The sequence below is a fragment of the Arachis hypogaea genome, chromosome 12 (genome assembly GCF_003086295.3).
Source record: "Arachis hypogaea cultivar Tifrunner chromosome 12, arahy.Tifrunner.gnm2.J5K5, whole genome shotgun sequence".
Classification (NCBI taxonomy): Eukaryota; Viridiplantae; Streptophyta; class Magnoliopsida; order Fabales; family Fabaceae; genus Arachis; species Arachis hypogaea.
The window spans coordinates 7268684-7285307 of record NC_092047.1 but is presented as its reverse complement, the minus strand read 5'-3'; the positions used below and the strand labels follow the sequence as shown (position 1 = coordinate 7285307).

Here is a 16624-nt window from a genome sequence, read left to right as displayed (position 1 = left end):
CCTCATAGTAACACCATACACATGCAGTATGCGCAAATAACTCACTAACTATCAAATATGTCAACTCCCCCCAAAGCTTAGATATATGAAGATCATACGGTCAAAACTTAAAAATACAGCTCTTGAATGGACCAAGAGAAAGGAGTTTCGTAAACACATCGACAATCTATTCATCGATTCTGATAAGAAGTAATTTGACTAAACCATTTTGAGGCTTCTCACGCACAATGTGACAATCAACCTCTATATGCTTTGTGCGCTCGTGGAACACGAAATTGGCCACTATGTGAAATGCAGAGCTGCTGTCAAAATAAAGAGGAATAAATTTTGTAAGAGGCATATGAAATTCTTTCATCATTAATGTCATTCATTGAGCTTTATGGGCGGCAAATACAAGAGCTTGATACTCAGCTTCCGATGAAGAATAAGACACAATCACTGCACCTACTTTTTGTTTTTTCGTAAAACTAATGTCATCCACAGAGAGAAGCATGTTTTAGTCACAGATTTTTATGTATTGGGACAACCGGCCCAATTGGAGTCAGAATATGTAGCTGAAACCCAAATTAAAAGATCTTGGAAAGAAAAGACCTTGAATTGGAGCAAACTTTAGGTACTTGAAAACTCTAAGTACTGTTTAATGATGAGTAATTGTGGAACAGTCAAGTAGGCATTGACTTATCTTACCAATAGCAAAGCTAATATGAAGTCTTGTATTAGCTAGTAATAAGATACAAGAGATGCCTAACTAGTTTTCTGTACAGAAAAACATCTAAGAAAGGGACAGCATAATTCTTGGATAGTTTAGTAGAGTAGTCCATGAGAGTAGAGATAGATTTTACATTAATCATATCAAACTCAAAGAACAGGTCAAGCACGTATTTCCTCTTACATAAAGTAATTTCAAAACTATTTCGAGCTATTTCCATACCAATAAAGTGTTTCAATTTTTTAAGATCCTTTATCTTGAAGGCATCATCCAACAACATCTTTATGCGTTTAATTTCTCTCAAGTTATTCTCAGCTAATACAATGTTATCTACATAGACTAAAATTATGGTGAAGTCTTTGTCAATAGATCTAAAAAAAAGAGTTACCATAATCATGCTTGTTCTGCGTTTATCTATAATCAGAATTTTGAAGATAATTTTTCATGTGCTATTGTCGACTCGCTTGCTTTAACTTATACAGAGATTTTTTTAAATTGCACATAAAATTAGACTGCAAAATAGACAGATACAATGAGATCTTCATATAAATTTTATTAGTTTTATCAAAAATATATTTATTATTTATCCAATTTATTAATTTTTATTTAAATAATTGAGTATATATGTCTAAAAAAATTTGTTCAAGGTAATTACTCTCCTGCTGCTATCTTTTAAAAGTTAGAAGTTTTTATTATCCTCTCTCATATATTATTGTTTAATAACTCTAATTCTATGCATGCATATCTAAAAATTATGATGTTTAAATTAAACTTTAGATAATTAATAATGTTAACTATTTCTATTCTCGTATGACTATATACTTGAGAAACATATTTAATTTTAGAATATCATGTAATTTAATACGTGTTTTATTAAAGGTTTATAATTACTCTAATTTTAATTATATTCTAAATTAATTAAATATATAATTATCTTATATGTTAAAAGTGATTAAAAATAATAATACGGAAATAAAATCTTTTATTCTCTAATTTTTAAAGAATATCGAAATAATTTTCTTTTTATTAAATTTATGTCTATAAAAAATATAAATTATATATATGTTGGGTATATCAAGAGACAAGTGGTGAGAAGGCATAATGCCGCCAACCACCGTCCCCTCATAAATTAAAAATCATATCATATTATATATCATGTGTATTATTCTTTTTACCAGCTGTGCATGTGACTCATCTCATGCTTCACATTATCCTTTTTTATAAAAAAGGAAAAAAAAGACAATTATTCCAAAATTATCATACTACCTATCACATTGAACAAAATTACCATTATATAAAGAGAGATATATGTTGCATTTGAAGTATTTTTAAGTTTGGTTTTTATTATTAATTGTGGAGAAAACAAATTAAAATTAGTGATCACCGAACTAACTATCAACTCCTTAATTATATTAACCACCATAGTATATCTAATAAAAATAATGTAGCTAATGTAAATTTATATATTTTATAATGGGAGACGGCAGACAGAGGTTGTTTCTTGATTTATTTTCAATTTTATAGATATTAATATTTAATTTTGTTAGGTGTATGTGAATTAGGGTTTCTGGTTGAGGTTGGTAGAATTGGGTCCTTTATGTTTGCTTAGGCATTCATAAGAGTGGATTGGGTCTTTTTTTTTTTTTTTTTTTATAACAAGCTTGCAGTTTCAGATATCAGAGAGAAGTGTTGTTAGTTGTTGGGATCTCTTTTGGATTTAAATACTTTAAAATGAAGAAAAAATAATGATAGTATATTAGTAAAATTTTAGAAGTACATAGTCAAGTAAATTGCTGTAGCAAATGAGCTATAATTTAAATAGTATGGTCTTTCTTTCTTTATATAAAGGTCTTGAATTTGAGTTTTACTAGTTACAACAAAGCAATAAACAATATGATAAATCTGTAGTACTTAAAATTGTGAGTTATTCGAAAATTATTCAATCTATCTGACAAAAAATATAATAAATTGTTACAAATTGTTTTATTTTATTGTATTTTTCAGTAAATTTCACATTTGAATAATGTGCAATAAATTTCTTTTTATTTTGAAGGTAAAATTAGAATTATTTTTTATAATAGTAAAACATAAATTTATTAGATCGAGACATAAGATTTTAGTATATTTTTTGTTCTAAGTTAACATCTCTATTAGAATAAGAATATACTTATAAAAAATTCTGACATTCAAATTAGTAATAGTCTAAAAGATATTAGAATTAAAAAATAATAAACATTAGACATGTATTAAGCCTTTTATTATTTATAGTGTTCGAAGAATAAACTTAGAGAAAATTCTCTAATTATTTTTTATAATAGTAAAACATAAATTTATTGAATCGAGACATGAGATTTTAGTAGATTTTTCTATTCTAAATTAACATCTTTACTAGAATAATAAAAGTATATTTATAAAAGATTCTGATATTTAAATCAGTAACAGTCTAAAAATTATTAAAATTAAAAATAGTAAACACTAGACATGTATTAAGCCTTTTATTATTTATAGTGTTCGGAGAATAAATTTAGAAAAAATTCTCTATATATTCTTACCATCTAAAATAACAAATTTTACCACAAGTTTGTATCTCAATTCTATAAATATATTCCAATATTATATATAAAGAGATCAGTCTGATTTTACCTCCAAAATACCATTTTATATATATAATTAGCCCTAAAAAATTACATCAAGAGTTTATTAATCTTTGACTTAAATGTGCATTATAAAGTTAATTAATTATGTATTTATATTCTCAACTCTCATCCCATGTAATAATAATAATAATAATAATAATAATAATAATAATAATAATAATAATAATAATAATAATAATCCATAAATCTATACACTTATTTAGGATTTAATTCTTTTTTTCATATTCATCTATCAAAAGATATTTATAAGAGAAATGTATCTATATTTTTATAAAGTATGTTCTATTTCTCTCTCACATTGTTCAATCTAAAGCCTACTTTTAATCTAGATTCTAATCTAAATTATTATAATTCTTTGATCTTTCTACAATTGATGCCAACCAAAATATTTTTCAAGGGAAAATTAATGTTGCACAAGGAATTAAACTCTTCTTAGCAAGTCTTTAAGGATAATCACAAATCTACATGTATGTACTACATGCAAATATAGGAGGCCACTCAGATAAACACGCCTAAAACGTCTTTTTTTAAAGATGTCTTTATGTTGTGTTTTAATTGGTTTTGGTATAATTTATTCGGTGTTCCTTATCACATATTATTAAATTCCTCAAAAGATTTTCTTTCCAAAAACAATAAAAAATATTTAATTTGGACTAAAACAAAAAAAGTAATAGATTAATTATTAGATTTTTTTTAAAGATTATTTACATAAAAAAATATATCACATTCATCAATAAATATATATATAAATAAATAAATAAATATATATATATATATATATATATAAACAAGCTCAAGCGTTTAAAAATTTTTATAAATAAAAAAAATAATTAATTTATATTTGTACAATATATAAAATAATTACTATATTATTATTATATTATAGATTAAGATTCACTAATTTAATTTTTTTTATTTTTAATATAAGTATTAGAAATAAATAAAATTTTTATAATTAAATGTAGTGTAACAAAATATATATAATATTAATTAGTTTTTAAAAATTTAAAAAAAATAGTTTCTCATTTTAGTAAAATAACTATTTATTAAAGTAGACAAATTAATTATTTTCTTCTCATATACGGTTTTTTTAAGACATAAAAGCAATTAATTAGGACATTGGTTAAGATAATTAAAGTCACTATTTCATTAAATTTTTAATTTAAAGAAAAATCCTAGTTAATTTTGATATAGAAATTTCGAATTTAAAAACATTGATAAAAATTATGTTGAATTTTGATTTATTTGATTTTCATTTAAATTAATCACTACATAAGTTAAAGTTCTGTTTTGAAGTTATATTCGAGCTTTAATCTGATTTTTAAAATTTCAATTTACTTAGTTTGATTTTTTAACTTAGGTATCCGTAACTCATATTAGGGTTTTAAGTGTTTAGTTGAAAATAAAAAATAAGGTAAAAAAATTTCAATTGTCACATCAAATAGTCGCTAGAATGTATAATGTAGCAGTCGTTAGTCCATTTCAGCATGTCGTTAACGATTTTGTGAGACAGTGACAAAAATAAGATTAGGAACCAATGTGAGTCATAACTATTAAGTTGGGAGACATAATTGTTAGAACTGATTAGGAACCAATTGGGAGACATAATTTGTTGTTGCTTGATTAGGAACCAATTGTGAGTCATAACTATTAAATTGAGTAAATCGAAATTTTTGAAATTAGATTGAAATATAATTGTTAGAACTGAACCAGTGATCGAACCGATCAAGCTACTGGTTCACTGATTTATTGGTTCAACTGATAAATCACTGGTTGAACCGATAAAACTGGTCTCACATAAATATAAAATATAAAATAGTTAAAAACTTAAAATTAAAATTTGAAATGCATATCTTCACTAACATTTTTTGAAGAATCAAGTCTCAACTTCTAAAAATAACTAATATAAAAAAACCATAAAATTTTAATACTACAATAGTATCTTATTTTGACACAATAAAAAAATAATTAATTCACAAAGCCTATCATCTAACTATAATATCAGTAGATTTTAACATTAACATCAAAACAAATAACCTTAATCACAATACTAGCAATAAAATAGATCAAGTAAATTAATAAATTTTTAGTGAAATTTATATTTATATTAATAATGGTATATAATTAAAATATAATTAATTTTAAAAATAGAAAAAATAAAAATTAAATTAAATTAGATATTTATGTATACTATATAATTAGTATTTGTCAAATATAGTACTTAGAAGTGTAATGGCTAAGTGGCAAGTAGATGTTACTTTTGTTTTAATGGTAATTAAAATCTAATAATAGTTTATAATAAAAGAAACATTCTTTTGCAACAATGAACCTATAGTAATAGTTAGGGGTGTTCATAGATTAGATCATATCCATATAAATCCACAGTATTTATCCGTATCTGATCTGTAATTTGAGAATATGATCTGATCTGTAAGATGATCGGATTGGATCGAATCGGATCCACACTCTAATCATATAGAAGTAAATATGTTTAAAAAAGTAAACAAAAAAATTATTGATTTTTTTTTATAAAAATAAAAATTTTTTATATTTTTTATTTTATGGATATATTTGATATCTGATCCAAACATAAAAAGTGCGAATATCGAATTTGATCTAATGAGTTTAGTGCGGATTGGATAGAAATTTCAGCCATATCCCATCTGTAAACACCCCTAGCAATAATAACTAAAAAATTATAATGATTATATTTTTAACTAAGAGGAAGTGCAAAAAAAAAGTACTAAATACAAGAACATTTAATCAAATATTAAAAAAAAATTTACTTTAAAACATACAGTTGGACTTTTTTTGCTCATATATATATATATATATATATATATATATATATATATATAATAATAATAATAATAATAATAATAATAATAATAATAATAATATGATAATTGCTTTGTATATCACACAAATATAAACGTTTTTTTTTTCTATGATCTTAAGAAAGGTTTTGTAAGTCTCTAACTTTGTTGTCGATTTTTGTAGTGTTAGCTCTCATATTATCAATTTGATTCATATATAATTCGGATGATAAATTATTTGATGACGTGCTTTCTTTTTTACTGTGATATACTTGTTTATTATTATTATTATTATTATTATTATTATTATTATTATTATTATTATTATTATTATGTACATTAAAAAATAACAAGCCAAATTATTGCCATAACATAATAGAAGTATGGAAGTTTATCATTCTTCTCTAATGGAGGAAACAAAATTCTTTTCAATAATTTATTTAATGTTTAGTAGAATAAAAATAAATTTTATTAGAATAAATTTTAGTATGAGTTTAATATTTTTATTCATCATAAAATATTTATAGAATTACTCGTAGATAAATTTTTGAAAAAAGAAAAAAAACCATGATTTTTAATTTTATTTTTAAATAAACTTTATTTTTTATTTTAAAATAAATTTTATTTTTATTTTTTAATAATATTAATTTTTTACCGTATATAATTATTTAATTATTTTTTAATCATATATAAATAAATTACTCTTAATAAGACTTTTTTGTGTTATTCAATTATCTTTTTTTAAAAAATAATTAATTATTAAAATAATTAAATTTTTCACAACAAAAATAATAAAAAATTATGAATGAAAAAAATTAACCATCCTGATACTTTTTTGTATTTTTATTCATATTTTAATTATAAACATAAATATAATTTAATTATATTATTTATGAAATGTGACTATAGATGTAGGTAAAATTTAGTTATATTACTTATATATAGTTTTATTGTATTGTATTGCTTATAAAGTTAGATTATAATTATGACAATAGAATTGTTCTTGTATTTTTATATGTGTGACTAATTGGTGGTGTTAAAACATTACTCTTAATTATAAATAAGGTTTATAATTTAAAAAATCAAAGACTCAATTAAAAAGATACGAAAAAAATGATGTTAAAATATTCTAACTCTTTAAAATAAAAATATTCAAAATTTAATTAAAAATTATTTAAAATTTAAACTCAATAAAAATTTATATTCAATGTGTTTTGTATTAAATATATTTAATAACCTATTATATCATATTATATCATATTGGTTGAAATTAGTTTTTATAATGTTAATTTTTTAATAACACTTTATTAGAAAAAACCATCTTTTCAGAATTTTTTAAAAACTAATTAATATTATATATATTTTATTACAATATATCTTGTTATAAAAAAATTATTTATTTCTAATGCTTATATTAAAAATAAAAACAAAATTTAAATTAGTAAATTTTAATCTATAATATAATAATAATATAGTAATTATTTTATATATTATACGAATAAAATTAATTATTTTTTTATTTATAAATTTTTTTAAGAGCTTTTATATATATATATATTGATGAATGTGATATATTTTTTTATGTAAATAATCTTTAAAAAAATCTAATAGTTAATCTATTACCTTTTTTGTTTTAGTCCAAATTAAATGTTTTTTATTGTTTTTGGAAAGAAAATCTTTTGAGGAATTTAATAATATGTGATGAGGAACACCGAATAAATTATACCAAAACCAATTAAAACACAACATAAAGACATCTTTAAAAAAAGACGTTTTAGACGTGTTTATCTGAGTGGCCTCCGCAAATATATGGCACCTATGCTTAAAAATTAAACTAGAACAAATAAAGTGTGTTGGAAAAAGAAGATAAAGATTTTTTTCATGATATCTCTCAATCTTGCAGGTCACAAAACTTGTGGATTTGAATTTAATTTTAAAAATTTGTCGCTGACCAATAAGTTATTGCATATATAAGACACAAGATTTGAATCTTCAACACTTAGCTTATTTAAACGGATGGATAAGCTAATTATTTGACTAACTTAAATTGGTTCTGAAAGCAAGATCCAATCTTTCCTTTTTGTCGAAAGACTTGAATAGCCCTCTAGACATTACAACATCACGAATACATGCACATTCATACTCACACACACAACATTTTTAAGGGTTTTCTATCTACTATTTAGTTTTAACTAAATTTTAAACTTGGGTGCAATTGCTTACAAGGCAAATGAATTGCCATTGCCCCAAAGTTTTCACCCTCGAGTAGGGACAGAAACAGGCCAGGCCAGACTAGGTCAGACTTTGTTTTTAACAGACCTGACTTGTTATGTAGTTAATTGGCTTGAGTCTGGCCTGCAGCCTACTATAAGCTTTTCTTAAAGTACTAAGCCTGGCTGGCCTGAAGCCTGTTAAAAGGCCTGATACTTTTTTTTTTACAAAAATAAAAATATTATTTTAAAAAAATAATTTTTTAATAAAAATATTTATATGTAATATATGATATTTAATATTTATAAGAATTTTTTAAATTTTAAAGTATTTAAATTATATAAAAGTATTTATAATAAAATATAATAAATTTAAATTGTCTCATAATTTTATTAATAATAAAAAAATTATTGATATATTTAATTATATGTTAACAAGCTCAGGCAGGCTTGACAGGCCAATAAGGCTAATTAGTGAGTTTGGACCTGGCCTATTAACATGTTAAACCTTTTACAAGAGTTTGAGTCTGTGCCTATTTTATAACAAGTTAAGCTATGCTAGGCTAAACACAGGCCAGATTGCAGGCCCCTAACAGGCCGCCTGACCTTTTTCCACCCCTATCCTCGAGCAAGATCCAGCCTAGAAGATAGTTGGCGCTTTTTTTTATCTTGATATATAGTTGGAGCAATTTGTTTGAAGCTAATTCCCCATTTGTTTTCTTTTTGGTTAGCTCATATAAAAAACAAGTGTAGTCTGAAAAAAAATTGGGGCATACATATTTTGTTTTTGGTGAGTGGGCACTATAGTTTAACCCAACCTAGATATGCCTCAAATTTGATTATATTCAGGCCCATTAAGTTGGCCAATCAGATCAAAATTTCAATATGTCAGTTTTGTTGAATCAAACAAAACTACAAGAACTTGTATGTCTTTTTTAAGACAATTTTGTTCTGACCAAAAAAAAAAAAAAAAAAAAAAAGAAAAAGACTATTTTAATTTCTTTCAAAAAAAAAATGATCTTAAGTTCAAAAATATATAAATAAATAAATTTTGATCTATTCTACTACATATTAATTATTTTAATTTTTTATTATGTAAAAAACATAGGTCTTGACCTGTTCATTTTCCTCCTCATAAGAGTATAAGAATCTCAAAATAACTTATTTTTCTTAAACCGTAGCACTAGTGTAGTGGTATATATATATATATATATATATATATAATTATATATATATATATATATATATATACATAAAACCGATAACCTTTTAAGATTTTTTTTTCTTATGATGTTCTATTAACGAGTTTCCTTATAGCACTGATCTTTATTTTAAAACAAATTGAGTGTGCCTCAAAGATTTGATGACTCCAGAGTTTCACATGGTGGACCACAAAAGAAAGATTCTTAGGACAAATTAACTCGATTAATTGTTCACATTTCATAATTATTACACTCTTCTCATGGACTCATTCACAACCTGGATTTAGTACTCTCTCTTTGTCAATATGCATGCTCATAATGTCTGGTCTTTCATCTCATCATATATATATACTGAGTGGAAAAGAAGTCAAGGAAAAAAGAAAAATTATTAATTCAACTCTTTTTGCCCTTCTATTTCTGCTGAATGTTTAGTATATATTTTTTTTATCCGTAAAATTATTGGTAATTTAAATTATCACCTTGAAAAAGTATCACATTTTAAATTATTAGAATGTTATAGTGTAGTGGTACTTGAAATCTTTTCACTTAGATGACATTAGAAAGGGATATAAAGTGGTTTTGATGTTAATTTTAGGGTGTTTAGTTTGTGTTTTTATTTTCAGTATTTTTTATTTTTTGTTTTGTAAAAAAAAAAGGTGAAAACAGGATATGAAAATAGAAATCAGAATTTTATTGTTTTCACTTTTTCCTTCACAAAATCCAAAAAATAGAAAACATTAAAAATAAAAATGCAAACTAAACATGCCCTTAGTTTCTTAGATTGCCCTTTCCAAAATACTCATTTTCACTAAATAGTGATTCTAATTTTTTTAACAAAAAAAAAAAGAAAAACTTAATTATTTTGTTTGACTTTATAATTTGTCAAAATTTTAATTAAGTCTTTATAAGTTAAAAATTTGTAATTGAGTTTTTATATCAAATAAAAATTTTTAATTAGATTATTTCTAACTATTTATGTGTTAAAATGTATTTTTTTTTAATTTGATATTGGATGAATTATAAAATATTTTAAAAGCAAATACTCTATATTTATTTTTTTTCTATTAATTTTAACGTTTTCGACACAAAAAAAACTAATTATAAAATTAAAAGCATGTAGAGATCTAATTAAAGAAAAAAAAAGTATAAAGATTTAATTACAAATTTAATAAAACTATAGTCTATAGAGACCAACGAGTAATTAAATCTGTAATTAATTAAAAATTTAGTAAAATTATAAATACTAACAAAATAATTAAACTATTTTTAAACTATAAAAACTTAATTATAAATTTAATAAAATTATAGAAACTAATAGAATAATTAAATTTTAATAAAATAATAATGTTATATATGAGTACAAATAATAATTTAATTCAATATTATCAATAATTTGCAAACATTATCCCATAGCAATGTCCACTAAAGATAAGATAAACTAAACAACATCCTTTTGATGAGGCAGGGGGTAATCAAACATATATAGAATAATCACAACTATAAATAATTCTTCTATCTAGCTAGTGAAAAAAATTCATTTCAATTCATCAATGTAATTTGTTGACAACATACATGCTGATGATGAGAGGTTAGAGTAGAAATTAAAGAGAATGAAAGAATCTCATATCAATGATCAAACACCCTAATAATTAATTAATAAGATTAACAATTATTTTTAATGAAACAATATAAAAATTAAATAATAATAATAATAATAAAGAAAAGGTTTTTGAGCCACAATAATACAGATCAGATAATAATAATGTTGCTCTGTGTGGGAGTGGCCACCAACCATGCATGATGCATCTTCCTTTGCTGTGTCTCTGTTCTTCAAATCTTTGGACAGCTAATCTTCTCAGACAACTGCTTTAAAGCAATCAACACTTCCAACTGTACCTATTATTATTCAACACCAATTTGTGTTTCTCTTTTTAATATACAAACTTTTAATTTCATTCTTTCATTAAAAAAAATTAAATTAAAATAAGATAAACCCAGACCAATAATCTTAACTTCAAAGCAATGCTCTAGTTAATTGCATTGCATGCAAGCTTTTATATGTAGTAATTGACACTTTAGAATTATATAAATTAAATATAAATGTCACATACACAGCTATAATCATCATAAACTAGATTGATGATATCTTGACATATATTATGTCATACTTTTATCCACTGAAAAATCTGTTTAAAATTAATTATTTTATTAACCTTTTAATACATTATTTTCATAATTTTCAATTATAAACTAATTAAAACATTAGGAATTGGGTTTTTTTTTTCATTATTATTATTATTATTATTATTATTATTATTATTATTATTATTATTATTATTATTATTATTATTATTATTATCCAAAATACAAGCTGGATGAGTTATCAAATAGAATTTCTTATTGTAAATATACTCTATTGCCTTATTCATAACTATATATATTATTGCAAACTAACATTTATTAAACTTAACTTTGATAGTAAATACTAAATTTATAATTATGTGTATTAATAATAAGCACATTATCTACCATTTTATTTATTAAATATGTAAATAACGCTAACTGTGAAATTAGTCCAAATGATAAATATCTTACATTCAAACTAAAAAGTCTTTTGTTTTAAATATTCAAAATAATATGTATATGATAAAGAGCATTTTAAGAAAGAGACATTCTACTATATAGATTGATTGTATAAAGAGAGGATATAAATTTTTTTTAATTATTTTTTATTATATTATTATTGTTTAAAATGTGAATCCTAATTTTCTTAAATACTATTATCCTATAAAAAAAAATTATAAACTTATATTTTTACCATATAATAATTTACCTTTAAAAAAATATGTACTTCAAATAACTCTTAATCTATATTATATATTAATATATAGATGATAAATAATTGATAAATGTGTTTGGTAAAGTAATAAAATTTCCGTTAACTCATGTTTAACCTTTTTTTTTTTTTTGGGTAAAAAAAATTGTTATAGGACTTTCCTCTTTCCCTAGGGATCAGTTGGCCACGTGCATGACACACTGTTAATTTTGTGTTTTTTGACCAAAAGCAGAGATGATTGACTGAGGTGAACGTGTTACCATGTGACGCACCTGTATGAGGAGTCATGGATGCGGGCTTGGATACGATGCCAGCTGGCAGTGCAGCAGCGTAGTGTCCAGTAGTCACTGTTGGATGGTAGTAGTGAGCAGGGACGCCCATTGTCTCCGTTGGATGGTGATAGTGATACAGAGGGTACATTGGCATCAGTGTGTTCGCACCCACCATAGCATGCCTCGGGTACACATGAGACAAGTGGGCACCACTCATGTAGGCCCCACCGTAGCCCATTTTCTGTGCACCGCACAAAAATATTAATTTATTACCATTAATTTTGAAAAATTAAAGTGTTTTTTTTTTCATAATAACTGTCTATTTACCAAATTAACTTAATACTAAGTTGGAAATAAATTAATAAAATAAATTTTAGACTTATGATTATTTATGTGTATGTATTTGACAATTTAATTAAGGAAAAGTATATGGAACCAAAATGTGACCAGCCAAAAAGTAAACAAAATCGTTTAATTAAAATTACTTTTTGAATAATATGTTTGAAAACTGCTCCTGAGATCACGGAACACAAACCAAAATTCGATTTTTCATGGAACCCAAACACATTTTAGCTGATTTTTGGCTGATATGCTTTTGGTTCCCTAGTTGTTCTCATTAATTAAACTTTTAGAAACGATGATACCATGACCGTATTAATTAAAGAGATTAAGTATTGCTAATATGTTTTAATTTTTTTTAACACCTTAAAACTGATTCTCTTTCCATGTGGAGTTCTAATGTGCAAAGCTATGAATGGTCCTAACCCATGTTAGAGGGGTACACAACATGCTAATAATAATAAACAAATTTAATTTGTATTGCCACATTCGCCAAGCAATCCTTTCTTATAATGTATCTATAATTATATTTACAATTAATATAAGATGTCACCCAATAAATAAACCGAACCAGATTAATTAATGTCTTACCTGATTGTAATTGTAATTCATCATGTCAGTTGCAATGTAGGTAGGAGTAGTAGGGTACCTGAAAAAAAAATATTAAAAAAAAAAACTTAGATAATATCGAAACCATATGAAGAAAAATTAAGGAAGAGGAACTATTAGGAAACATTAATATTACCCATAAAAAGGAACGGTCGGATGATGATGATGGTGGTGGTATGGCGATGGAGGTGCACCCACAGGATAATACCACTGCACGTGATTACCTGATGGAGTGCTTGATCCGTTGTTCCTTCCTCCTCCACCGTTGGATCCTTCTGCACCTTAATTGCGATCATCATTACAATGATCATAAATTACACCTCCCCATACATAATCTTATTTTGATAACAAAAAATCTTGTCATAGCACAAATAATTAAACAGTAATATTAAAGAGATAATAATTTAAAATTATTTTATTTAATTTAATATCTGTAATTTTATACCTTTAATATTTATAATTACAATTTTATTATATTTTAAATTATTCAATTATTCTAATAATAATTAAAAATACAAAATAAAATAAATTTAGAATATTTTACATTGTAGTAACATGATTTTCAACCTAATTAATGTCAAATGAAAATGTGACGGTGCATGCAATGTATATATGTATACATTAATAAATTTATAATTCTTAGTAAATTGCATATATTAAATTAGACGATCTTATTTGAGAATACTTGTACATTTAAATTTTATAAAATATAACACTATTTCTTTTTTTTAAAATCCAAAAAAGACAAAGTTAATAAACATGTAGAATAAATTAAAAATGGTTAGATTATGGTATTGGAAGAGTTTCAAGTGTATCGAGAACACCAGTGTTCTAATTGTTTTAACCGTTGATTTGAATTATAAAAAATATATAATATATATTAATTAATATCAATGGTTAAAATAACTGAAACACCAGTATTCTCGGTACACTTGAAATTTTTCCCATAATATTTACCTTTTGGTTGTGGGGGTGGTGAAGAATTATTAGACCTAGGGCGACGAGCTCCAAGGGAAGCAAGATTACAGTTAGCTTTGCGTCCATTGATAACCAAACTTGCTTGCTCCTCGCATGCCTTCTTTGCGGCCTCTGCCTCCTTGAATGTCACCTTCATTTCATTTCAAATTAGACACAATGGTTACTATCTTTATTCATAGATAATTAGAAACTATTAGATAATAATTTAATTAGATATAAATTTTACATAAAGACAACTACATTCGAATTTTTAATTAACTAATGCGGCTGCATATTATGTTAAACAGTTTAGTCAATTTTATTGAAACATAGATACGTGGATATGCTTACAAAGCCATAGCCTTTGGATCTGCCGGTGAGCTTGTCGGAGATGATGACGGCTTCGAGGATTTCGCCGTACTTCTCAAAGTGTTGTCTAAGTGCCTCTTTAGGAGTCTCCCATGCCAAACCTCCAACAAACACCTTGGTGAGAGTGGTGTCCCCAAATTGCCCTCCTCCTCTTTCACCAATGTTGTTGTTGCTAATGATGTTGTTGTTACTCATCATAAGTATACTATTCTATTCTATTATTCTCTTGTTGTATCTTGCAACAATGATGATGAAGAAGAACAATAACCCTAAAATGTGGTTATGGAACACTCTTGTAGAAGCTAAGGTATCACTTAGTTTTTCTTTTTTTCTAGTTTATTGAGATGTGATGGTGTTGTGTGCACGATACGTTTAAAGAGAAGAAGTTGGAGGCAGGTGAAGAGTTAATTTTTATAGCCACTTACATGAAAAAAGCTCCATCACACTCATGAGCTGGCCATACTATAGTTTTTCGGAAAAAGAAAAAATAAAATAAAAGGAATTACTTAATAACAATACGAACATTGAACTATCAAATATATAAGCCATAAGGTAAATTACAGAGAAACTCTTCAATGTAAAGTCACATTAATTATATATATATCCTGTCGTATTATGTGATAATTTAAGTCTCATTTTTATATACAGATATATGTTTATATTTTATATAATATAAAAGCACAAAATTAATCATATTTTAGTAGTTAAGTGTTATGTATAAGGAACCTAAAAGTACCAGATTCGATTTTTTACTATACTCATTTATTCGCTCTCAATCATATCAAAAATAATTATGTTAAATATATATTATAATTATTCATTAATATAAAATATATATTAAAAATAAATTATATATTTAATTTATTTATAAATACATATATTTATACATAAAATATTTTTTTTTATTTAAAAATTATGGTCATTACAAAATCTATTATAAAGAATGTTAGGAGCCAGCAATTTTTGGAATTTATAACCATCAAATAGCCATCAATGAGATTTTTAATAGTGTGAGATTTCATCCAATGGTTCACTCTTCTTTGTTGGTTACATGCTGGCCACAATTTGATAAGATTGCTGGCCCCTAGACTTTTCCATCTATTATTGTACTTATACTTTTTTTTATATCCTTAAAAAGAAAAACTTAGAAAGCTAATAATTAATTAATATTTTTCAATTTCTTTATAATTTCTTTTTTTTTTCTTTCTACAAAAACAAATCAAATCCTTAACCTTTGTTTATCCATAATTTTGTTAACTAACAAAATCAATTCTCTAAAAAAAGCCGTTTATAAAATTAAATAGAATAAAATAAAATGTATAACATCATCATTTAAGCGGAAAATTTTAAGGTATGTGTTTCTAAATTAAAAAATGTTACATTTTTGACATTATCTAATTTCAAGAAATATTTATTTATAATTTTGTGATATTCCAATCGAGTTTGATCAACTTAGTTAGTTAAATTTTTTATATTAATTTTTACATGTAAATATGTAATTAAAAAAAATAAAAAGAAGAAATCAAATCATAGCTGACAGAAAATAGTCAAAGGAATAAAGATGATGGAAAGGGTGGAGAGTATGTACAATGGACAGAAAAGAAGACAGATGGATTATGAATGATGAAGCTTAGGGCGTCATCACTCA

General features: G+C 24.4%; 1 protein-coding gene across 4 annotated transcripts; it reads right to left on the bottom strand.

The window, feature by feature from the left end:
- Window positions 1–11220: 11220 nt before the first annotated feature.
- On the bottom strand, window positions 11221–15409 carry LOC112726636 (probable RNA-binding protein ARP1). 4 transcript variants are annotated; one of them, XM_025776110.3, is made up of 6 exons: window positions 14959–15409; window positions 14608–14758; window positions 13787–13931; window positions 13633–13690; window positions 12703–12943; window positions 11221–11490 (listed from the first exon to the last, which is right to left on the bottom strand). In XM_025776110.3, exons 1-6 carry the CDS (start codon window positions 15172–15174, stop codon window positions 11450–11452), a joined length of 852 nt encoding a protein of 283 aa, XP_025631895.1. In that variant the 5' UTR covers window positions 15175–15409; the 3' UTR covers window positions 11221–11449. The 4 variants fall into 4 exon arrangements, with proteins under 4 accessions (XP_025631895.1, XP_072066255.1, XP_025631896.1 ...); XM_072210154.1 differs by having other exon boundaries at window positions 11221–11484; window positions 13787–13925; window positions 14959–15322; XM_025776111.3 differs by having other exon boundaries at window positions 11221–11484; window positions 14959–15321.
- Between the last annotated feature and the right edge of the window lie 1215 nt (window positions 15410–16624).